The sequence below is a fragment of the Macadamia integrifolia genome, unplaced genomic scaffold, assembly GCF_013358625.1.
Source record: "Macadamia integrifolia cultivar HAES 741 unplaced genomic scaffold, SCU_Mint_v3 scaffold1043, whole genome shotgun sequence".
NCBI classification, from domain to species: Eukaryota; Viridiplantae; Streptophyta; class Magnoliopsida; order Proteales; family Proteaceae; genus Macadamia; species Macadamia integrifolia.
Window position 1 is genome coordinate 57,241 of NW_024868062.1, and position 23,920 is coordinate 81,160.

General features: G+C 40.1%; 3 protein-coding genes across 3 annotated transcripts in view; all 3 read right to left on the reverse strand.

Annotated features, from left to right (window-relative positions):
• Positions 1–6,212: 6,212 nt before the first annotated feature.
• Positions 6,213–7,892, reverse strand: LOC122062467 (putative UPF0481 protein At3g02645). Its single transcript, XM_042626117.1, has one exon. The coding sequence runs from the start codon at positions 7,611–7,613 to the stop codon at positions 6,213–6,215; it is 1,401 nt and encodes a 466-aa protein (XP_042482051.1). The 5' UTR covers positions 7,614–7,892.
• Positions 7,893–20,444: 12,552 nt separating this feature from the next.
• LOC122062463 lies at positions 20,445–20,897 on the reverse strand. The gene has a single exon (XM_042626112.1). The coding sequence runs from the start codon at positions 20,895–20,897 to the stop codon at positions 20,445–20,447; it is 453 nt and encodes a 150-aa protein (XP_042482046.1).
• Positions 20,898–22,214: 1,317 nt separating this feature from the next.
• LOC122062469 (putative UPF0481 protein At3g02645) overlaps positions 22,215–23,920 on the reverse strand; it is an 8,632-nt gene continuing 6,926 nt past the window's right edge. Inside the window, exon 2 of the mRNA XM_042626119.1 lies at positions 22,215–23,792. Within this exon, the coding sequence (XP_042482053.1) occupies positions 22,545–23,786 (1,242 nt within the window). The 5' untranslated portion in view covers positions 23,787–23,792 and the 3' untranslated portion in view covers positions 22,215–22,544. The remainder of the gene's footprint in view (positions 23,793–23,920) is intronic.

The window sequence follows — 23,920 nt, forward strand, 5'->3', positions numbered from 1 at the left end:
CTCTCTCTCTCTCTCTCTCTCTCTCTCTCTCTCTCTCTCTCTCTCTCTCTCTCTCTCTCTCGTTTTCTCACTCTCTCGCTCTCTCGCTATGTCGTTCTTTCTTCCTGCTATCTTGTTCAACCCCAAATAAAAAAAAAAGGTGGGGATTTGCTTTTTTTTTCTTTCTGGGTTTTCAACCATTGATGCTCTGGTTTGTTGCTTGAAGAGAAGATTAATTTTTTCATCTTTATATTCCAAGTAATTAATAGGGGTAAATTGCAGTGATTTTTTCATCAATGCTCTGGTTTGTTGCCATTGATGCTTGGAGCATTTCTTCTTTTCTTGATATGGGTTTCTTATTTCACTCTCGTTTCTTGCTTGGATTTTGGGACATCTGTAAATTGCAGTGATTTGGGAGAATTTCTTGCTCTGATATTGCGATTTTTTTGAAGCCTGAAAATGTGTTTGGTAAATTTTTTATTTCTTTCTGGTTATGGTGATCTCTGTTCTTGACTGCTCAAGTTTCGTAGTTGCTTACTTTGATCGTGATGGGTTTCTGAAAAATACCCATTTGAGCATATTTCATCATTCTCATCTTCGATCAAGGTATGAATCAAGAAAAAAAATCATACAGTGATTTTATCCAGTATAGATGAGACATTTGCTTTCTAGGTTACATTCTATTCAACTTATTTTTTTCACAATGTGTTCTTCCTATTTGGTTCTTTGTAATTAGTTGGGGATAAAATGTAGTTCTGATGCCCAACTTAAGATTCTTATTTATTTATCTATTAAATTTTATCATCAGCAAAGATTGTCCATTTATATTACTGTGGCAAGGAAGAAAAATTTCAGTGCTTAATGAGATTGATATTTTGGATGAAGGTTGGTTGTGTAAATTTCAGTGCTTAATGAGATTGATATTTTGGAGCTAGAAGAGGGCTTTTATTACGATTAGAGTATTCTATTTTGATGGGTAGCTAGGAAGATCAATTTGAATTTCTTGAGCTTGATGTAAACAAATACTAGAAAATTCTCCTTTCTTTCTTTCTTTGTTTGGAATCATCAGATTTTATGCTTTAGCCTGTATTGCACAGCTCAGAAGAATGTTAGTTCCAAGACCAGCTCAGAAGAATGTGATGGGCACTAAATGGGTTTTCAAAAACAAGTTGGATGCCACAGAAAAGATTGTCAGAAATAAGGCTAGACTGGTATGTAAAGGTTATGCACAAATAGAGGGGATTGAATTTGATGAGACCTTTGCCCTAGTGGTTAGATTGGAGTGAATCAGGATGTTTCTTGCTTTTGCAGCTTTCAAAGACTTCAAGGTGTATCAGATGGACGTCAAGTCAACATTCTTGAATGGCTTGTTGGAAGAAGAAGTCTACATTGAGCAACTCGATGGATTCATCTTGGGTGAGGATGCTACTATGGTTTGCAAGTTACAAAAAGGCTTTATATGGCTTGAAGCAAGCACCGAGAGCTTGGTATTCAAGACTAAATGCTTACTTACGTCAACTTGGCTTCAAAAAGGGAGTAGTGAACAGTAACCTGTATATTCTTTCTGAAGATCATGGACAGTTCATTGTGGTTGTTTATGTGGATGACATCATCTTTGGAGGTCCTCATGAAGAGAGCTGCAAGAAGTTTGCTGAGTTGATGCAGAGTGAGTTCGAAATGTCCATGCTTGGGGAACTCTCCTATTTCCTGGGGTTTCAGGTGCATTAGCAGAAGAGTAGGATCTTTATCTCTCAACAGAAGTATGTGGGTGAAATGCTAAAAAGATTTCAGATGGATGAAAGCAAGCCGATTGGGACTCCTATGGTAACAGGGTGCAAGTTGAGTAAGGAAGATGACAATCCTCTAGTTGAACAAATCTTGTACAGGTCAATGATCGGAAAGCTATTGTATCTTACTGCATTCAGGCCTGATGTTCTTCAGGCAGTATGTTTGTTGGCTAGATTTCAAGGAGATCCAAGGGAGAGTCACTTATTAGCAGTGAAGAGGATTTTCAGCTACTTGAGGGGGACCATTGATTTTGGATTGTGGTATGGGAAGTCCAAGGATTTCATGCTCATAGCCTACACTGATGCAGACTGGGCTGGGTCCGTAGATGATAGAAAGATCACCAGTGGTGGAGCATTTTACCTTAGGAAAAGTTTAGTTGCTTGGCACAGTAAGAAGCAGGAATCTGTGTCATTATCCACAGCAGAGGCTGAGTACATAGCTGCAGCTGCTACTTGCACTTAGGTTCTATGGATGAAGAGGCAGATACAAGATTTGGGGTTGAAGTGTGATAGTCCTATAAGTATCAAGTGTGACAATTCCAGTGCTATCAACATCTCTAAAAATCCGGTTCAGCACTCCAGGACAAAACATATAGACATCAGATATCACTTCTTAAAGGAGCAAGTTTCTTTGAATGAAGTGAAGCTAGATTTTATTCCAACAACAGATCAAGTAGCTGACATCTTTACTAAACCATTGGGCAAAGAGCTCTTTGAGAAGTTCAGGACACTATTGGGTGTTGTCTAACCCCAATAGGGCACAGTGATGCTAGTGTTACCTGTAGGACAGCATGGCTGTAGGGGGAGTGGCTTGGTTCCCACAATTGTTATCTTTCTATTCACTCTCACAGGGTTGTGTGCTTTAGGGAGAGTCTTTCTTTCAGGGGGCATTTGTATGTCTACCTTTGTACCTGTTATCAAAGGGGGAGAAAATGTTGCTTCGGATATTGCCAACAACTCCAAAGGGGGAGATTGTTGTTCTCATGATGAATATTTGGTTGTCATTATTGGCAACAGAGGCGTAGTGGCATAGCGGTTGAAGAGATGGGTTGAACTATAGTGCATAGTACCATAAGTGAAGCAACTCTGGCCATGAGTTCTTAGGTGGAAATGACCATAATGGTGAGAGTTTGGACAACATTGAAAGTCTTGTCTTAGACTAGGCACATGGTGTGAAAGGTGATCTCATGTGCAAGCTTGGCCTTGGCATGGTTCTTAGTAGACTTGGTGTTGATGGCAAGTCCAATGGGACTTTTAACAAACACTTGGTGGCATCTTAATGCCTTAGTTTATTTCTTGATCAATTCCTTAGTGAGTTTCTATCCATTTTATGCCCACAGTATGTGTTGTGAAGTTAGATTCTCAGCAGTCGTCCGATTGGGATTGTAATCCAATGGTGGATTGAGCTTTGATGTGTGAAATAATGAGAACCGTTGATCGTGGTTGGTAAAGGTTGAAATTGAATGGTTTAAATCTTTTAAGATTTTTTAAATTTTGTTTTTTATTGAAATTGAAGGTAAAAAGTCAAGTCTGCCCTTAGTCGTGACGTTTGGAATGTCATTTACTTAAATGCACCCTCACGAGTGCTTGTGAGAGCTACCTTACAAAATGAAGATATTGAAGGTCAATCTAACGCCTGGGATTAAAGTCGCATCCGTTTTATCTGCCGCCAGCGCGTAGTACTAAAAAGATTCTATTTGGTGGGCTCTCATTGACTGAACTTCTCTAGGGTTTTATGGAGGCTATGTAACTCCAAATTGGACGTGTAATATATGGATTTTGTGTATTTTGAAAAGATCAACGCATTGGAAATATTGGCAGAGAGGTCTAACGCATAGGTGTGCACAATAATCGAGGCAGGCTCTATTCTTCTATGTTTTGGGCATTGTTTTGGTTGAAGAGTCATTGAAGATTGTTCTTTATGCTATGGTGATGATTCTCTGATCTTTTATGTGCAGAGGAGTCCACTTGGTGATGCCCAAATGGGGTTTGAATCCCTTGTTATCTCTATTTACATGTTCTTGTACTTTATTGAACAGAGATAGGAGTTTGGGTAGGGATTTCTTGCAAGTTGTTGTGGGTATGTTACATGTTTGATTAAATGTCATAGTCAACCGGGGTTTAACTTTTGGGTAGTATTTTATCCAAAATTTTCATTGATTTACTCCTTGGTCTGGGGAGGGTAAAGATACGGACAGGTGATAAGACCTCAGGTTCTAAGGCACTTGTAAAACCCGGTGAGGGTTCATTAGTGAGGTGATAGTGAGATTGCTCAGTGAGGGCACTCCGTGGACTAGGCATACTGTCGAACCACGTAAATATTTGTGTTGATTTTTCTCTGGTTAGAATTGCTTTGCTTATAGGGTGGTTGAGTACATTTGGCAGGTTTCTTTCCATTGATTGGGAAGAGGAGTGAATGTGCTTGTGATTAAAATAACACAGGTTAATCGGCAACATTTTAAGGGACACTGATTCACCCCCCCTCTCAGTGACTGTCTGGGAACTTCAAGTTCCTCTGCTCACGAGCATCATCATCAACGTCAGACCCTAGCCTCATATGGAGCCACCAACACTCTTGACGGAACCCAACCCCTACTCCACTGCCAATGCTCTCTTCAGACTGTTGCATCACCTCCCTCTGACGCTCCTCTCCCACCTTCTCTCCTCCAATCGTCTCCTTCTCTCCACAAAACAGCCCCAACCTCCCCAAAGAGGTTATTTCCTCTTTATCTAACTTGGTTCCTCCTAGCTCACCAACTACCCCAACCCCTCCCAGCTCACTCTCTCAGCCGAGCTTGAATCTCTTGTTGTGGAAATATGTCTCGTACTAATTGGCATTTACGGAATTGAAGCGTGTAATAAAGATAAATATGAGAAAAAAAAAAATTAAAGATGCATAGACATAGGATTTACGTAGTTCGACACTATTGCCTATATCCACGTGGCAATCTCATGGAGCTCACTTCACTAATACATGGAAAATTAAATTGCACACCCCCTCACTCACAACATTGTATGTGGGACCCACCCAACAAAGAAACTCACCCACACTATAACTCTCACTAAATCCCAAAAGAGATCAAATACAAAGAGTATACACCCAAAGAACTCCTACTAGTGAAACCCAAACCCAACTCAAGAACACTAGTACTTGTGAAATCCCGTTATTGGTTGTTTCTATTTTGTGTTTAAACACCTCTCCCTTCCTCCTTATTTATAGGCAATGGGAAGGGTGTTTTTTAGCACATTTTATGTGCCGTAGTCAGTTTTGTAGCTGCCTTGAACTTCTCCATTTCAAATTCAGCCAGCATGGTAGGTAACGGGTTGTATCGACCATGGCCGGTGCTCTCCTCTCTTCTCCAACACTGCTAGCATTTTCAGCTTTCACAACGGATAATTTAATCCGTAGAATTTGCCACCTCAAACTTTGTAGAAATTGAAGTAGTTATACCGCAAAGTAAAAAAACGTACATCGATGCCGATCTCGTGCTAACAAAGCTTTTCAACCTTAAGATCGGATACCAATTTTTGCAAAAATACAACCCACATATGGTATTGTGAGTGAGGGGGTGTGTATTGTAATTTTTCTTATATTAGTGAAGTGAATCCCGTGAGATTACCCCGTGGATATAAGCAACCGTGCTGAGCCACGTAAATTCTGTGTCTACACATCTTTATTTTTTTCTTATTTGTCTTTTCCTTACGTGCCGGTTACTACGAGACGTATTTCCGCAATATCTCTCTCCCTCTTCAACAATTCCCACCAACAAAAAACAACATTTATTCCCTATATATTGGTCTCTTGAAATTGTTTAATTTTTTCACATGAAACGAAAGACCAGAGGGAATCATTGATGGAGAAAACCTTGAATATTATTTCTTAGAGACAAGAGAGGAATTACAGAGTAGGGGATGATTTTGGAAATGTCATAGGTTAATAAGGCAAGAAAAATGAGGACAACGACGATAATAACTAGAGTTAGAAGAAGTAGAAATGGTGGTGGAGCCAGCAGCATGAGCCAGAAGGATGAGAACTGAGCGATTTTTTGACATCCATATCAATCACTATATAATATGGCGATCGTGCTGCTCGAAGTAGCTCAAGCAACTAGCTTTTTCCTCCGAATCCTGTGAGGAGTGAGTGCCTCTGAGGATGGCTTCATGATTTCGAGAAGTAAAACAAAATGGGATAGCGAGCTCCCAGCTTTCTTCCAAGACACACCATTAGTACTAAACTTGATTGGATTGATATAACCTCAATTATGAGGATTAATTGGATTGTTTCATAGTTGAGGTTGATTCTTAAGGAACACGGATTGAGTTTTTATGATTGACAACATTATTACATCTCAGATCATCTTAATAAAAAAAAAGGGAAAGCAAGCGAGATTACATCACAACAACCATCTAATATATAAATAGATACATGACAGATTAAGTAGTTGTTCATGGTTTAAGTTGTAAGATGGAACAAACAGTTTGTATGATCGTCAAGATGAGGAGGAACACCGCAGCACCGACTGAAATTGATGCCCATGGCGTGTTGAAATAGTTCTGCTTCAAATTTGCCTTCCTTTTATTCCATGAGTTATTGTGATAGTTCTCCAAATCCTTGATAACACTAGAGAAAATGGGATTCCTGAGGGAAAGACCTTTGCAAATGTTGTTAAATAAGTTCACCGCTTCTTCTGCACTGCCAAGGATGTTTATAATAATTCCCTTCTGCTGTAGCAACTCGACGTCTTTGACAGCGTCAATGAGACCATCCATGAAGAATGCATAGCTTGTAAAATATTCTATACAATTTTGACCTTGTTTAAAGGCAGTAAGGTTTCTAAGGATGAGTTCTGTGCTATCATCGAGCTCGATTGTTGGGATTGTCAATACTCCATTGTCCATGTCGAAGGTTATGTCGAATAAATACGTCTTTGAAGATTTAGAATACTCCCTCTTCCGAAACTTCACACCAGCACTCTTAAGATTTGAGGCACAACATGTAAGCGACAAAATCTCTCCACCAGGTTCCATCGTCCACTGAGATGATGGCGGGACGAGGACGTATCTTAAAAGATCAAGGATATGCTTTGGCCCGCCCCCTGGAAATGGTAACGATTTTAGTTCTTCACTATTAATGATTGGGGCATGGAATCCTGGTGCAAAGAGTATTAAGAACGTCACATAGATATGATAACAAAAATTGAATTGGGCCCACTCTTCATGAAGATCAAAGATTAGGCCATGTAAATGCTCAAGAACAAACAAGGGAATCTGATTTTCAGGCTTCATCAGGTCATGCATAATTTCCCAAAACCATGAAGTATTTGATCTTAAATGATCCTTTTCCCTTTTCAGATTTGTCTGGAAGAACTCAAGTATAAAGCAACCATCCATCACCATCATCTTTACAAATTCATCTTTTTCGAAGCCAACATCTGAATAACAGTTCCGAGCTTTATTTTCCAATTTACTCACACCTTTGACGTAAACATCTAAGGTTTTCTTTGTAGGTTGTCGATTTAGAAGACGCTTTAAATAGCGCAACTTATGTGTTTCCATAGTCCGTAAATGTTCGTCTTTATGGTGCAAAGGCCCAATTGAGACTGAGTGAGGTGTGTAGGCTTCTGGACTTAGCTTGTGAAGCTGCCTGGGAACTCGGTATATATCATAATCGGATTGCAAGTAACTGATCTCTTCTAGTTTTCCCTCAATGGACTTCGCCAATTTCTTGATTTCCTCGTTGTTCATTTGGCGATCATCAAGTCCTTCATCCGTGGCCATTGAATGAAGCTCCCAACCGTTCTTTCCAACTAGTAGAGGATACCATGAGCAACAAATTAAGATGATCATCAAAACTGTACAGCTCAGAATGGCATCAAACAAAGAAGAAAAATTGGAAGAAAATAGAAAAATGAAAAGCAAATTAAATAGCAGCAACAACTACTACAGAAATTAAAAGTGGGAGGTGCTTGGTCTGTGGTCTACAGTCTTCGTAGAAATCGTGGAGGGAGGAGAATCAACATCAGGGGTGGTCGAGTGGCTATCCCAGTTTCGTCTCAATCTGGAAGAATGTCAAAAGAGATGAAGGTGATGGGTTCCTCTTCTATTTGGTTTCTACAAGAGGTGGCAGTGATAGATGCTTTGGTGGTTGCTACAGAGAATAAAAGGGAGCTGTGCTGAACCACTCTAGGTGTGCTCAAACGGTGGTCAGACTCTAAAGTCTGGTTAAGGTGTAATTTTAAAAATCTGATGAAGGTGTTCTTTTGACATCTGAGATGTTAAAAAGATGCAGCCTAATCAGAGACTTAGATATCGAGTCTTTTCTTCTTGTTGCGGCCAAAATCAATCCGATTTAGATTGAAACCAACATGATAATTGGTCCAAATGAAAATCAGATCCAGAATTCCATTGGGATGTAACAGAAGGATGTGATTTTGAAACCAAAACTATATATAAAGTCCGATCAATAATTGATTAAGAAAGCCAAAAGAAAAGAAAATCACTAATTTAGGGAAAAATAAGAGATGGAATACTTACCAGTGCACTTTGTGCTAATAAATCACTAATTCTCACCAGAAAGAGACGCGTCCAGACTCCAGAGTAGGCTAAAAAAAGCAATTGGGGAAAATTTTTGTTTTTGGATAAAATGGAGCAAAACTGTCTCCTTTTATAGTGATAAAAGCATAACTCTGGATTGCCTTCACTAGTTAAACCTGTCATCTCTTTGCTTCATCTTCTGATTAATTAATAAAGCTTTCCAAACCTACTTAATTAGCCTCCCTAATTAAATCTCTAAGACTCTTTGCTTCATTTTCTCATTAATTAGTACATCTTAAACCTTTTTTTCTTTCTAAAAGGAAGACATAAAACAGTACAAATTGAAGTCAACTGTTTTTTAATGCTCGCAATCAGCAAGCATATAGGAAGATGGTTTGCAATCCAAAATCCTTACAAATATTGAAATATATACACCAAGGGCTTGACAGACACAACTCATATCTACTGGTTTTTGTAATATGTTCTAATAATTATTTTGTACAGTTGGGAGGTTTATGAGGTTTTAAAAATCTTTACAAAAAGAAATAGATGGTTGCAAATACAAAAAAAAATGTGCTGCTAACACAGAACTCAGTATGGGGATTGAATCTTAACTCTGAAATCTGGCTTTGGTTTGGGATCTCCCTCTTGTTTCTCTCCACCCCAGTTTTCTCATTTCCCTATTTTCGTTGATTGTATTTTTCTCTCCCTCGTTGGTTGTTTGTGTCCCCTATAATTTTTTTGTTGAGGCCTATGCCTTTGGGTAGCTACTGAGGCTTCTGTTTTGTTCTCTTTCTTTTTTACCTTTAATATTGTTTGTTCATACGAAAAAGATTGTCGTATCACATTTCTACATGCTAAAACATTGTGTCAATTTAAAGATACTTTCTAATCCCATTGGTTTAAGATAATTTTGTCTATTTTTAATTAGAATTAATTCTAAAAAGTTCACTCTTAATGAACCAAATAGTAATTAGGTAAAAGTTTTGTGCACACAAATGTTGGATGAAAGATGAGCGTCTATGATATAACCCCAAGCCCCATCTGACATGGTCGTACACAATGCAAAATCTTATACAAAACCTCTCCCCTAATAATTATTATTAGCATTATTTTGCGTAGACTTCTTATTTTCTGTTTATAAATTGGGGGCAGTTCCCTTCACCCATGACGGAGGAAGGGAAGAATAATAATGATATTAGTGGGTGTACTTCCATCACCAACGATGGAGGAAAACTTTGTCCATACAAATTTAGGGAAAAATATCCCTTACTCTCTTCACCATGTCACCCATAATAAATAATTCAATAAAATAAAATAAAAAACTGATCAAGACTCAAGACCAAGTCTTTTTTGATCAAGTCTTTTCTTAGTCGTTCCAATGTAATTCTGGCGTGAAGATATAAGAGAGTAGCTTCCCTTTCGTACCAACTTTGTATCTATGCTTTTCGAGAATATGATATTAATTTGTCTAATGCACACCTTGACTTTACTTTCGGGTTTGATAGAAAACGAGTGAAACTAATGAATCTTATCTTAAATTTTCTTGACCGTCATGTTCATGTGCTTGGTATCAAATATAAAACATCAAAGTTTATTATCCCAACTAAATGGGTATGTTGGATCAAATATGTTCATGTTACTTGATTTTCTTTTTTCTATTCTTCATGTAGCCGACCCATTAAGTCATGTTCATGTGCTTTTTCTCCACTCCTTAGTTTATTCTTGATCAAAGTTTATTTCTTGATCAATTCCTTAGTGAGTTTCTATCCATTTTATGCCCACAGTATGTGTTGTGAAGTTAGATTCTCAGCAGTTGTCCGATTGGGATTGTAATCCAATGGTGGATTGAGCTTTGGTGTGTGAAATAATGAGAACCGTTGATCGTGTTTGGTAAAGGTTGAAATTGGATGGTTTAAATCTTTTAAGATTTTTTAAATTTTGTTTTTATTGAAATTGAAGGTAAAAAGTCAAGTTTGCCCTTAGTCGTGACGTTTGGAATGTCATTTACTTAAATGCACCCTCACGAGTGCTTGTGAGAGCTACCTTACAAAATGAAGATATTGAAGGTCAATCTAACGCCTAGGATTAAAGTCACGTCCGTTTTAGCCGCCACCAACGCGTAGTGTGAAAAGATTTTATTTGGTGGGCTCTCATTGACTAAACTTCTCTAGGGTTTTCTGGAGGCTATGTAACTCCAAATTGGACGTGTAATATATGGATTTTGTGTATTTTGAAAAGATCAACGCATTGGAAATATTGTCAGAGGTCTGACGCACGGGTGTGCACAATAATCGAGGCAGTCTCTATTCTTCTATGTTTTGGGCGTTGTTTTGGTTGAAGAGTCATTGAAGATTGCTCTTTATGCTATGGTGATGATTCTTTGATCTTTTACGTGTAGAGGAGTCCACTTGGCAATGTCCAAATGAGGTTTGAATCCCTTGTTAATTATCTCTATTTACATGTTCTTGTACTTTATTGAATAGAGATAGGAGTTTGGGTAGGGATTTCTTGCAAGTTGTTGTGGGTATGTTACATGTTTGATTAAATGTCATAGTCAACCGGGGTTTAACTTTTGGGTAGTTTTTTATCCAAATTTTTCATTGATTTAGTCCTTGGTCTGGGGAGGGTAAAGATACGGACAAGTGATAAGACCTCAAGTTCTAAGGCACTTGTAAAACCCAGTGAGGGTTCATTAGTGAGGTGATAGTGAGATTGCCCAGTGAGGGCACTCCGTGGAATAGGCACACCGTCGAACCACGTAAATATTTGTGTTGATTTTTCTCTGGTTAGAATTGCTTTGCTTACAGGGTGGTTGAGTACATTTGACAGATTTCTTTCCATTGATTGGGAAGAGGAGTGAATGTGCTTGTGATTAAAATAACACAGGTTAATAGGCAACATTTTAAGGGACATTGATTCACCCCCCCTCTCAGTGACTGTCTGGGAACTTCAGGTTCCTCTGCCCACGAGCATCATCATCAACGTCAGACCCTAGCTTCATATGGAGCCACCAACACTCTTGACGGAACCCAACCCCTACTCCACTGCCAATGCTCTCTCCAGACTGTTGCATCACCTCCCTCTAACGCTCCTCTCCAACCTTCTCTCCTCCAATCGTCTCCTTCTCTCCACAAAACAGCCCCAACCTCCCCAAAGAGGTTATTTCCTCTTTATCTAACTTGGTTCCTCCTAGCTCACCAACTACCCCAACCCCTCCCAGCTCACTCTCTCAGCCTAATCTCTTGTTGTGGAAATATGTCTCGTACTAATTGGCATTTACGGAATTGAAGCGTGTAACAAAGATAAATATGAGAAAAAAAAAATTAAAAATGCATAGACATAGGATTTACGTAGTTCGACACTGGTGCCTATATCCACACGGCAATCTCATGGAGCTCACTTCACTAATACATGGAAAATTACAATGCACACCCCCTCACTCACAACATTGTATGTGGGACCCACCCAACAAAGAAACTCACCCACACTATAACTCTCACTAAATCCCAAAAGAGATCAAATACAAAGAGTATACACCCAAAGAACTCCTACTAGTGAAACCCAAACCCAACTCAAGAACACTAGTACTTGTGAAATCCCGTTATTGGTTGTTTCTATTTTGTGTTTAAACACCTCTCCCTTCCTCCTTATTTATAGGCAATGGGAAGGGTGTTTTTTAGCACATTTTATGTGCCGTAGTCAGTTTTGTAGCTGTCTCGAACTTCTCCATTTCAAATTCAGCCAGCATGGTAGGTAACGGGTTGTATCGACCATGGCCGGTGCTCTCCTCTCTTCTCCAACACTACTTGCATTTTCAGCTTTCACAACGGATAATTTAATCCGTAGAATTTGCCACCTCAAACTTTGTAGAAATTGAAGTAGTTATACCGCAAAGTAAAAAAACGTACATCTATGCCGATCTCGTGCTAACAAAGCTTTTCAACCTTAAGATCGGATACCAAATTTTGCAAAAATACATCCCACATATGGTATTGTGAGTGAGGGGTTATGTATTGTAATTTTTCTTATATTAGTGAAGTGAATCCCATGAGATTGAGAGGCGATCGTGATTTCTCAGAGAGCAGGACCGGAACGTGAGAGTCAGAGGAAGTTTGAGGCGATCGTGTCTCGATTTCTCTGGTGAGGATCAGAGGAGATCTGAGGCGATCTGAGCCTCTTTCCCTGCGATCAGAGGCGATCGGAGGCGATCAGAGGCGATCGTGACTGAGGAGTCTAACGAGAAGAGGAGATCTGAGGCGATCTGAGAGAGAGAGAGAGGGAGAGGCGATCAGAGGCGATCTGAGCCTCTTTCCCTGCGATCAGAGGCGATCGGAGGCGATCAGAGGCGATCGTGACTGAGGAGTCTAACGAGAAGAGGAGATCAGAGGCGATTGTGAAAGTTTGAGGCGATCGTGTCTCGATTTCTCTGCTGCAGTCGCTGGCACTGGGCCCTTCTAGTACGGTGGAGGCCGGTGCTCTCCTTGGAGGATGAACAGAGGACAGAGCTGAGGAAATACTCCTTCGATCTTCACTGAATGTTTCGATCAAACCTTCGGACACCATCTGGTTGCCTCGGTTGAGCTTGAAGGAGGAAGCAAACGACTTAGGCTTTTGTTCATCATCCATTTTCTGAGATGCTATGAGAGTCTCATGTTAGGCAGGTGAGAGGTTTTCGGAGTTCTGTCTGGGTGAAGGAGATCGAGCGACCTGCCTGACAGGGGAAAGAAATGATGGCCGGCTACCGGACAGAGGCAAACAACGATTGATCACGGACTTTTTGCGCCCTGCGTGTCTCTCCACTCCTGAAGTGGTGCCTGGTACTGCGGTGGAGCAAGGGGAGGAGGAGAGAAATTATGAAGATGGACAGCCTGTGGATCGGAAAGCCCGCAAATCTTATGCTACGGTGACAAAGAAGACCCTCCCTGACGTGGAGGATCTCCCAAATCCGATTCGGCTTGGATCCTTGACGAGGGTAGTGATTCCACAGGAAGCTTATGAAGAGAAACTGGAGACTTTTTCCTTTGCGTTGATAGGCAAAGTAAACTTCAGGTTTGTATCTATGGATGATATAAGGCGCGAGGTGGTTGCGAGTTGGAGGCTAAAGGGGAACGTGAACCTTTCTCCCCTAGGGAAGGGTTTTATTCTATTTTGTTTTGAGAAGGAGGGAGATATGGCCTCAATATGGAGGAGAGGACCGATCAAAGTAGGGGGACAAATTATTCGCTTTCAGAGATGGCGCCCAGAATTTAATATTAACGATAATTACTCTCACACTAAGCTCGTTTGGATCCGATTCCCTGAGCTTCCCATGGAGTATTGGCATGAGAGAATCCTATTGACCATGGCAAAGGTAGCAGGAAGGCCTGTCGCACTGGACAATAAAACACTTAAAGCAACGATGGGTAATTATGCAAGAGTCCTAGTTGAGATGGAGCTCAATGGCGTTAGAGTTGAGGAGATGCAAGTGGAACGAAGACAACCGGGAAAGGAGACGATATTCTGCTTCAATCAGCGAATCGTCTACGAAGACAATATGGTCCGATGCTTCTCGTACAAAAAACTGGGACATCATGCGAACCAATGTAGAGGTAAAACGGTGGGGAAAACTGCTGTTGAGCAGCCTTCTCATAAGGGCGGCGGCGGCCAGGAAGCTGGCAGGGATGACAATCCTCCCCAAAAGGAGTCTCCTACCAGAATGGTAGATGCAGGAAATGGGAATACTTCCCAAATCTGTAATGAGCCAAACGAGGAGGGTTACCTAAAGTGCCAAGATTTAGTGGTGGACTTAAATGGTGAAGAATATTGCCCAATTGAGAATATTCCTCACAATGCTAAGGCTGGGGTGGATCCGATGGGTGTTGGGCAGAGAGTGGATAATATTTTGGATGTGGATGTCCTTGGGTCGACCCGGTCTTCTAACCCGTCTGAGAATGAATCGCAGGCCTCAGGTGAGGAGAGCGATCACAGGGAGGGTGATATTCAGGTCAGGGAATCTCAGACACAGAGAGAGTACTCTCAAATGGTACGTGCTTTACGACCACGGCGCAAAATTAATTACAAACCAGGTGGTAGGGGTCGCAGAGGGGGAAAGAGTGGCAGGGGCCAAGTTTGGGAGGGGGTTGAGAATAACTTGACTGAGTTTTCTCAATCGTGCCTGGTGGAAGGCCGAGTAGTTATTCATCATAAGGAAGTGGAAGAAATTGATATGATCATGCAGCGTGTTGAAAGGTCGGATAGACTTGGTAAGCACGTTTCTCAGACAGAGCAGAATGATGAGGCTGCTCACAACTCTGCCTCTATGTAACTGATCATGAAGGTTTTCTTCTGGAACATCAGAGGAATTAGGAAGGCGGCAGGCAGGAATGCCTTACGACATTTTATTAAGGAAAGAGCTCCGGACATTATTTGTATAGCAGAGCCGATGATTGAGGTAAGTGCTTTTCCAAATTTATTTTTTAATAAATTGGGATTCAATAGTTCTTTCATTTACAATTGTAGAGTAGGGAAACCCTCTAATTTGTGGATTTTATGGAAGAGAAATTTGAATACCCCAGCTGTTGTCTCTGAGTCTGAGCAGCACATTTCGATTACTATTAAGTGGGAATCGAAATGGTTTCAGATTTCTTTCATTCATGCCAGCAGCTTTAGAGTAGGAAGAAGGGATCTGTGGTTGAAGCTTGTGGCTGATCTCCCCCAGCCGCTTCTCCCTTGGGCTATAATTGGGGATTTTAATGCGACTTTGTTCTCCCATGAAAAAAGGGGGCCAGGGAATTTTAGTATGGGATCAGCTGCTGAGTTTGGTGCTCTGGTGGATGCTTGTGGGATGGCCCAAGTGCCATCATCGGGGAGGAAATTCACCTGGTCTAACAATAGACGTCGTGGTAATGTTTCGGCGGTTCTGGACAGATGTTTTTGTAATGAAGAATGGATTGACTTTTTCCAGGATTGTGACCAACGGGTCCTCCCTAGAATTGCTTCGGATCATTCTCCATTATTGTTCACCTCAATTTTATCTCAACGGCCCGTTAATTGCCCCTTTAGGTTCCATAAGTTCTGGATGGAACATAGAGATTTTGAGCAGGTAGTTGCCACATCATGGGAAGAGTGGGTCTCAGGGAATCCGATATTTGTTCTCATGCTGAAACTCAAAAGGCTGAAGGGTGTGCTCCGTAATTGGGGGAGAGAGGCTTTCCCGAATTTCAATAAAGCCCTTGAGGAAGCCAAGGATAAGCTAGCGCAGGTGCAACAGACTATTGAAATTAATGGCATGGATGATTATTTGTTTGGGTTAGAAGCGGATGCGAAGACCTCTCTAATAAAAGCAATGGAAAACCATGAAAAAATTTGGGCTGAAAAAGCCAAAGTTAGATGGATGAAGCAAGGGGATCGCAATTCTAGGTTCTTTCATTTTTCTGTTAAAATGAGAAGACTCAGAAACTCTATAAGAAGCCTCAAAACTCCTGATGGGACTTTGGTGGAAGGTAACGACCAGATTGGGAATTATACAGTTCAGTCATATGAGCAATTTTACAAAGCTGTGCCTTTAGTGGAGCATGTGGAGCTTCTTGAATCTATACCGATGGTTCTTCATCAAGGTGATCACTATATGCTTGATGTCTTACCAGGGAATGAAGAAATCAAGAGAGCTGTTTGGGACCTGGACCCAGATAGCTCTCCTGGTCCGGATGGTTTTTCTGGAGCTTTCTTTAGAAGATGCTGGAATATTGTCGAGTTAGAGGTGTGCAATGCAGTTAAGTATTTCTTTAGTACTAGTCAATTGCCCAATGGTGTGAACAACAATTTTGTGGTTCTTATTCCTAAGGAGGAGGGAGCATCTTCTATCGATAAATTCCGGCCACTGTGTATGGGGAATTTTTATTGTAAAATTCTTTCCAAGATAATGGCAATGAGGCTTGCTAATTTGCTCCCTAGGATGATATCTGAAGAGCAGGGGGCATTTCAAAAAGGAAAGTTAATCCATGACAATATCAGTGTGGCCTCAGAACTGGCCAATATGATGTTTGCTTCTATGAGAGGGGGAGGTCTGGGATTAAAAATTGACATCAAGAAAGCATATGATACTCTTTCGTGGTCCTTTATGTTTCAGGTGCTGCGGCGCTTTGGCTTCACAGAGAAGTGGATAACATGGCTGAACCAAATCTTGATATCCTCTAAGATATCGATTTTGATTAATGGAGGTCCACAGGGATATTTTGGTGTGGAGAGAGGGCTGAGGCAAGGGGACCCAATATCTCCCATGCTTTTTATTATTGCGGAGGAAGTGCTATCGCGAGGTTTAAAGCACCTGATTGAGATTAATCAACTGAAGCCAATTCATGGGCCTCGCGGTGTCAAAACTCCTGCCCATATTCTGTTTGCAGATGACATATTCATCTTCTCCAATGCTTCTATGAGGTATGTGAGGAATCTTAAAGAATTTCTTCTAAAGTACCAAGAGTTTTCTGGGCAGGACATCAGCTTAGAAAAAAGTAAACTTTTTTTGGGAAAAATATCACCTTCCAGGAAGCATCGAATATCTGAAACTTTAGGCATTCCCATGTGTACCTTCCCTACAAGGTATCTAGGTGTGGAAATCTTCAAGGGAAGGATTAAAAAAGATACTGTGTTGCCGATTATGGACAAGGTTAAGGGGAGATTGGCGGGTTGGAAAGGGAAACTGTTGTCAATGGCAGGTAGGGTGGAATTGGTTAAATCGGTGCTTTCGGGGATGCCGACTCATAGTTTCTCTGTTTATTGGTGGCCTGCATCTCTCGTGGCAATGATGGAGAAATGGATGCGAAATTTTATTTGGACAGGTGATGTAGATACGGTTAAGGCTGTCACAGTTAAGTGGGACTCTATGTGTAAGCCCAAGGATGAGGGAGGGTTGGGCCTTAGGAGACTTCGAGATTCCAATAAAGCAATGCTGTGCAAATTGATTTGGAGGATCAAAACGGAGAAGACAGCAGCGTTAACCTTTCTCAGAGCTCGATTCCTAAAGAAGGATGGAAGATCCTTCAAAAATTGCAACACCTCCACTATTTTTGCTGGTCTCAGGAAAATGTGGTCCTTTGTGGATGACAAGGAGCGCTGGATCATAGGGAACGGTCAGCTTGCAAATTTCTGGAAGGATAAATGGTGGGGTCCAAAATCCATTATGGAACTTCTGTCGCTGGATAGTGACCATACTCTCTCGACGTCAGCAAAGGTGGGGGAGTTTATCATAAATGGAGAATGGCGTCTACCTGAGGTAGTTTCTCCTATGCTTAATGAAATTTTTGGACAGATTAAAAAGATTGACATTCCGAGTTTGCAGATGGAGGATTTCAGGGTGTGGTCGCTAGTTCCTTCAGGGTATTTCTCCTCAAGGTCGGCTTGGGAGGCTGTTAGAGTGAAATCCTTGAAGGTGAACTGGTCTTCTTTGATTTGGCAGAAGAATCTTCCTCCAAGACACTCCATTTTTGGATGGAGAGTGGTGCATGGTAGAATCCCAACGGACGACCTGGTTTGCCAAAAAGGTGTTTATCTCCCATCCAGATGCAACCTGTGTGGAAAGGCTGAAGAAAGTATGGTTCATATTTTTTTACACTGTTCATTTTCCATATCAATATGGAAGAATTTTTTAGATTTTTTTGGAGTGGCGTGGGTAAATCATCCAAGCATTCAATCATTGTTCCAGTGGTGGAAGAGGAAATCTCAAGTGATTCAGCTAAAGAAGCCATGGAAGTTGGGCTTGATCATCACTATCAACCATATTTGGTGGGAAAGAAATAAAAGAAGGCAGGAAAATAAAGAAAGGGCAGGGTGGTATGTCTTTCAAAGTATAAGGCAAGAGGTTCAGCTTTGCTGTGATGGATCAAGTGAAGAAGTCCGTTCGATTTCAGACTTGATGACCTGCAGGAAGATAGGTTTAAGTATTAGAAATCCAACTTCCCCTTCACCTCTTGAGGTTCACTGGTGTAAGCCTTCCAGGGCGTGGATGAAGATCAATGTGGATGGAAGTTCGCTTGGTAACCCAGGTAATGCAGGTGCGGGTGGTGTCTTACGGGATGATAAAGGCAAGGTAATCGACTCTTTTAGCATTTTTCTGGGAGTCAAACAAATATATGAAGCTGAATTTGAGGCAGTCTTGGAGGGTATTCTGCTAGCTAGACAATATCATGCTAGGGGTGTTTGGATTGAGTCAGACTCAGCGTCCGTGGTCTCAGCAGTTCAGCGAAGGGAGATTCCATGGTTTGCCCTGCAGAAATGGAGATCTGTTATTTCCTTTTTGGAGTTGGTGCAATGGAAGATCACTCACTGTTTTCGTGAAGCTAATGTAGTCGCTGATTTTCTGGCTAGGAAAGCATCTAAATCTTGTACTTCACAATTCTCAGTGGAGTTCCCGAGACATGTTGTTGATGAGTTAGCTTCTGATGCGTTGGACAGGCACCGTTTTCGATTTGGCTAAGCCCTTTGCTTGTTCCCTCTGCTGATGGCCATGCCGAAGGTGGAGGTTGCAAGTGGGTTTAGTGGGATCGGCCTGCCCTTTTGTATTTCTCTTTGTTTTGCTTTGTTCTCTTTTAATAAAATGACCTTTTAGCAAAAAAAAAGAATCCCATGAGATTTCCCCGGGGATATAAGCAACCGTGCTATACCACGTAAATCCTATGTCTACACATCTTTATGTTTTTTCTTATTTGTCTTTTCCTTACGTGCCGGTTACTGCGAGACGTATTTCCGCAATATCTCTCTCCCTCTTCAACAATTCCCACCAACAAAAAACAACATTTATTCCCTATATATTTGTCTCTTGAAATTGTTTAATTTTTTCACATGAAACGAAAGACCAGAGGGAATCATTGATGGAGAAACCCTTGAATATTATTTCTTAGAGACAAGAGAGGAATTACAGAGTAGGGGATGATTTTGGAAATGTCATAGGTTAATAAGGCAAGAAAAATGAGGACAACGACGATAATAACTAGAGTTAGAAGAAGTAGAAATGGTGGTGGAGCCAGCAGCATGAGCCAGAAGGATGAGAACTGAGCGATTTTTTGACATCCATATCAATCACCATATAATACGGCGATCGTCCTGCTCGAAGTAGCTCAAGCAACTAGCTTTTTCCTCCGAATCCTGTGAGGAGTGAGTGCCTCTGAGGATGGCTTCATGATTTCGAGAAGTAAAACAAAATGGGATAGCGAGCTCCCAGCTTTCTTCCAAGACACACCATTAGTACTAAACTTGATTGGATTGGTTCACATTAATTTGTATGCCTTTTCTAGTGTCTTTCAATATTCAAAATGACTTTGTTGGTTCACATCGTCCAACCAATAAAACAACTATGTATTGACTGATTCATCTCTTTAAGATTTCAGTTTTTTCATCTCATCCCCTTTTAACATAGGAAATGAGGTCGTCTATTGATGATAATTTTAAAGGCAGATTATCAAAATTTCCATAAAATTGAGATGTGGAGAAGAACCGTGAAAAATATTCACGTCCTTAAAAGCAAAGTTGCAAGGGTCGATTGGAAAGACTTGACCAGTGGGTTAGTCAACCACACCAATGAAGAGAAGTTCAAGAAATTTGACTTCACTTGTACTCTGTAGTATGTCATATCAAACTTAGTGTAGATTCAAGTCCAATAGACATCTACAATGTTTCTTATTATTTCTAATATTCTCAATTAAATTTGTAATTATTTTGAATATTTTGAATAATATGGAAGATTGAAATTATAAATAAGTTTAAAATAGATGATTTAAAAATATTATTTTATTTTTAAAAGATTTGTTAATGGTTGTGTCTTTTCTTGTTAGGCACTTAAATTAATGACCAAGATATGTGAATATTGGAAAATATGTTTGAATGATTAACAATTATATCTCATCTTCGTTTTCTATACCCATTGGTTCTTGTTATCCTTAAGTAGCACAGTTAATGAGTGCAATAGTACTGATATAACCTCAATTATGAGGATTAATTGGATTGTTTCATAGTTGAGGTTGATTCTTAAGGAACACGGATTGAGTTTTTATGATTGACAACATTATTACATCTCAGATCATCTTAATAAAAAAAAAGGGAAAGCAAGCGAGATTACATCACAACAACCATCTAATATATAAATAGATACATGACAGATTAAGTAGTTGTTCATGGTTTAAGTTGTAAGATGGAACAAACAGTTTGTATGATCGTCAAGATGAGGAGGAACACCGCAGCACCGACTGAAATTGATGCCCATGGCGTGTTGAAATAGTTCTGCATCAAATTTGCCTTCCTTTTATTCCATGATTTATTGTGATAGTTCTCCAAATCCTTGATAACACTAGAGAAAATGGGATTCCTGGGGGAAAGACCTTTGCCAATGTTGTTAAATAAGTTCACCGCTTCTTCTGCGCTGCCAAGGATGTTTATAATAATTCCCTTCTGCTGTAGCAACTCGACATCTTTGACAGCGTCAATGAGACCATCCATGAAGAATGCATAGCTTGTAAAATATTCTATACAATTTTGACGTTGTTCAAAGGCAGTAAGGTTTCTAAGGATGAGTTCTGTGCCATCATTGAGCTCGATAGTTGGGATTGTCAATATTCCATTGTCCATGTCGAAGGTTATGTCGAATAAATACGTCTTTGAAGATTGAGAAATTGTATTCGATTAAGTTTTCCTAAGGTCACAATGAACATGCATCTATTCACCATGGCCCATCGACAACGTACAATATATGGGACAAAAGATATATGAAGAGAGAGGGGGTCATATCTGGACCATCTCCTGTTTCACCAAGCAGTGAAGGAAAACTTTATCCAATTGTATTTTTTTAGAATGAAAAAATGTTTCTCTAAAATACAATAAGATATTAGAAAATGATTTCCATTTCAAAGCCTTAGAAATTGATCTCTCCCCCCCCCCCCCTCTCCACCTCACCCAAAAAATGGAATTTTATTTCATAATGCAATTGCCACCTACGGTGACACGGTACCCTATCATATATTCATATGGATGGATTCTTTTCCTCATTCAACTATACCTAAAACTGATTTTTTGTCCAAATAAATAAGAAATACCAAAAGAATGTATAACTATAAGTTGAACTCTCGGAACATTTTTTTTCCACTGTAAATAATGAAGCCGAAGGGACTTGGAAATGGCATGCCAAGCCCCATACAGACCTGTTTTGAGAAATTTCACCATTGATTCCTCGTACAAATAGCAATTCATCTGTTAATTCACTGTACCCAGCTCCCCGGCTCACCTTGAGCCCAAACAAGGCCAGAGCTGGAATTTTCAATATTGAGGGTGGGCTAGGGTTGGATTTTTCAGGCTTTGGGTTGAGACCAGATTCGGGCCTGGGCGAGCCCGACCCAATTTGAGGTTATACTGTAATTTTGGATGCTTATTGGTGTGAGCATGAAAGAGTTAAGACCAGTAGACCTGTGGAAAAAATGGAGAAAATGTGTTATATCAAACAGAATAAATAACAGCATAAAGCCTCAACTTTTTAATATTTTCAGCAAATAATAACAGACAATTCAGCAAGCTCTGAATTGGATGGAAATTAAAAAAAGGAATTCCAGTTATTTAATCGAATAAGTTCTATTGCAAATTATATTAAAGATGGGAGATGAGGGATGCATCTTCATGGATTGATCACCAGTGCTATCTTAATTTATCAGCAGTTTCCATAAACACATCTGTAATTAAAGAGATACAGGAAGTGGGAGGCAACAGGCTAATTCAATCGCAAAACACTAGGAATTATTGGAGTATAAAAGATTGAATTATTAAAATATATATATATATATATATATATATATATTGCTCACATACAAAGTTTGAGCAAAATTGAAATATTTTAGGTGGCCGAATACAGGTTTTGAAAAATTTAAGACGATGAAAGAGTGCATAGTGAGATTTTTAGTAAGCTATCTTTAAAATTTTAATATGAAAATACATGTTTAATATTGTTTCAACATAAATAAAGGTTTGGTTGGGGCCATATAAACCTAGCCCAGTTAAGCCTAAGACCCTTGATTCAAGATCACTCCCTGGCTTGGATCAATTCTTGGGGCTACCATTGCAGATGTTGATGACTAGCTTGTTCATTTTTCAGGTTGAGTGGTAAAACTGTAAGATTGGAAAAACAGTCTGTATTATCGTCAAGAGAAGGAGTAACGCAGCAGCACCGACTGAAATTGATGACCATGGCGTGTTGAAATAGTTCTGCATCAAACCTGCCTTCCTTTGGTTCTATTCTTTATTGTGATACTCTTCCAAATCCTTGACAATACCAGAGAAATAAGGTTCTCTAAGGACAACATGTTTGTTAAGGTTGTTAAATAAGGTCACCACATCTTCTCGGCTGCCAATGTTGTTTATAATAATTCCCTTCTGCTCTAGCAACTCCACGTCCCTGGCAGTGTCAATGAGGCCATCCATGAAGGCTGTGTAGGCTGTGAAATACTCAATGCAGGTTTCACCTTGTTCAAAGGCAATGAGGTTTCTAAGGATGAGTTCCGTCTCGTCCCAGATCAAGATAGTTGGGATTGTCAATACTCCCTCGTTTACATCGAACTCTATGTCAAATAAATATGTCTTTGGAGAGTCAGAAGGATCCTTCTTCTGGAACTTGACACCAGCACTCCTAAGTTGCGAGGTACAATACTTAAGTGGCAAATACTTTTCACCATGTCTCCTCCTAGTTGTTGGAGATGATGGGACGAGGGCACATTGTAAAAGATGAACAAAATGCTTTGCTCCACCATCTGGGATTGGTAGTGATTTTATATCTTCAAAACTATGAAGGGTTAGGCCATGGAGCCCTTTTGCCATCCATTCTAAGAGACAAGCATAGATAATGTGATTGCTAGTCAAGGTATTGTCTGGGGGAATTACTTCATCACGGTCAATGATTAGGCCAAATAAATGGTCAAGAACAAAGAGGGGAAGCTGATTTTCAAGCTTAATCAAGTCAGTAGTGATTTCCCAATTCCATGGCCCATTTGATATGAAATGATCCTTCTGCCCTAATATACTGATCTTGAGGAACTCAAGTATAAAGCAACCATCTATCACCATCATCTTCACAAACTCATCTTTTCCCAACTCCATTATGGTATCTGAATAACATTTGCGAGCTTTTTCTTCTAAATTACTCACAGCTTTGATATAAACATCTAATGTTTTCCCCCAGGGTCGATTCAGAAGGCGATTTAAATAGCGCAATTTATGTGTGTGCATGATCCGTAAGTTTTCATCCTTATAGTGCAAAGGACCAATTGAGACTGACTGAGGTGTGTAGGCTTCTGGCTTTAGCTTGTGAAGCATCCTGGGAACTCGGTATATATCATAAATGGATTCCAAGGAGCTGACCTTTTCTACTTCTTTCTCAATATCAGACATCAATGTCCTGATTTCATCCTTGTTAAGTTGCTGGCCATCCTCTCCTTTTTCCCTTATATTTATAGAAGAAGTAGCAGCAGAATTGGCCATCGAGTACTGTTCATTCCAACTAATAGTCAATATCACAAGCAAAATAGATTTATATCAAGATGGAGTCTTACAAAAACTAGAATATCACAGTTGTATAGCTCAATATGGCTTCAACTAGATACAAATTTAGAACT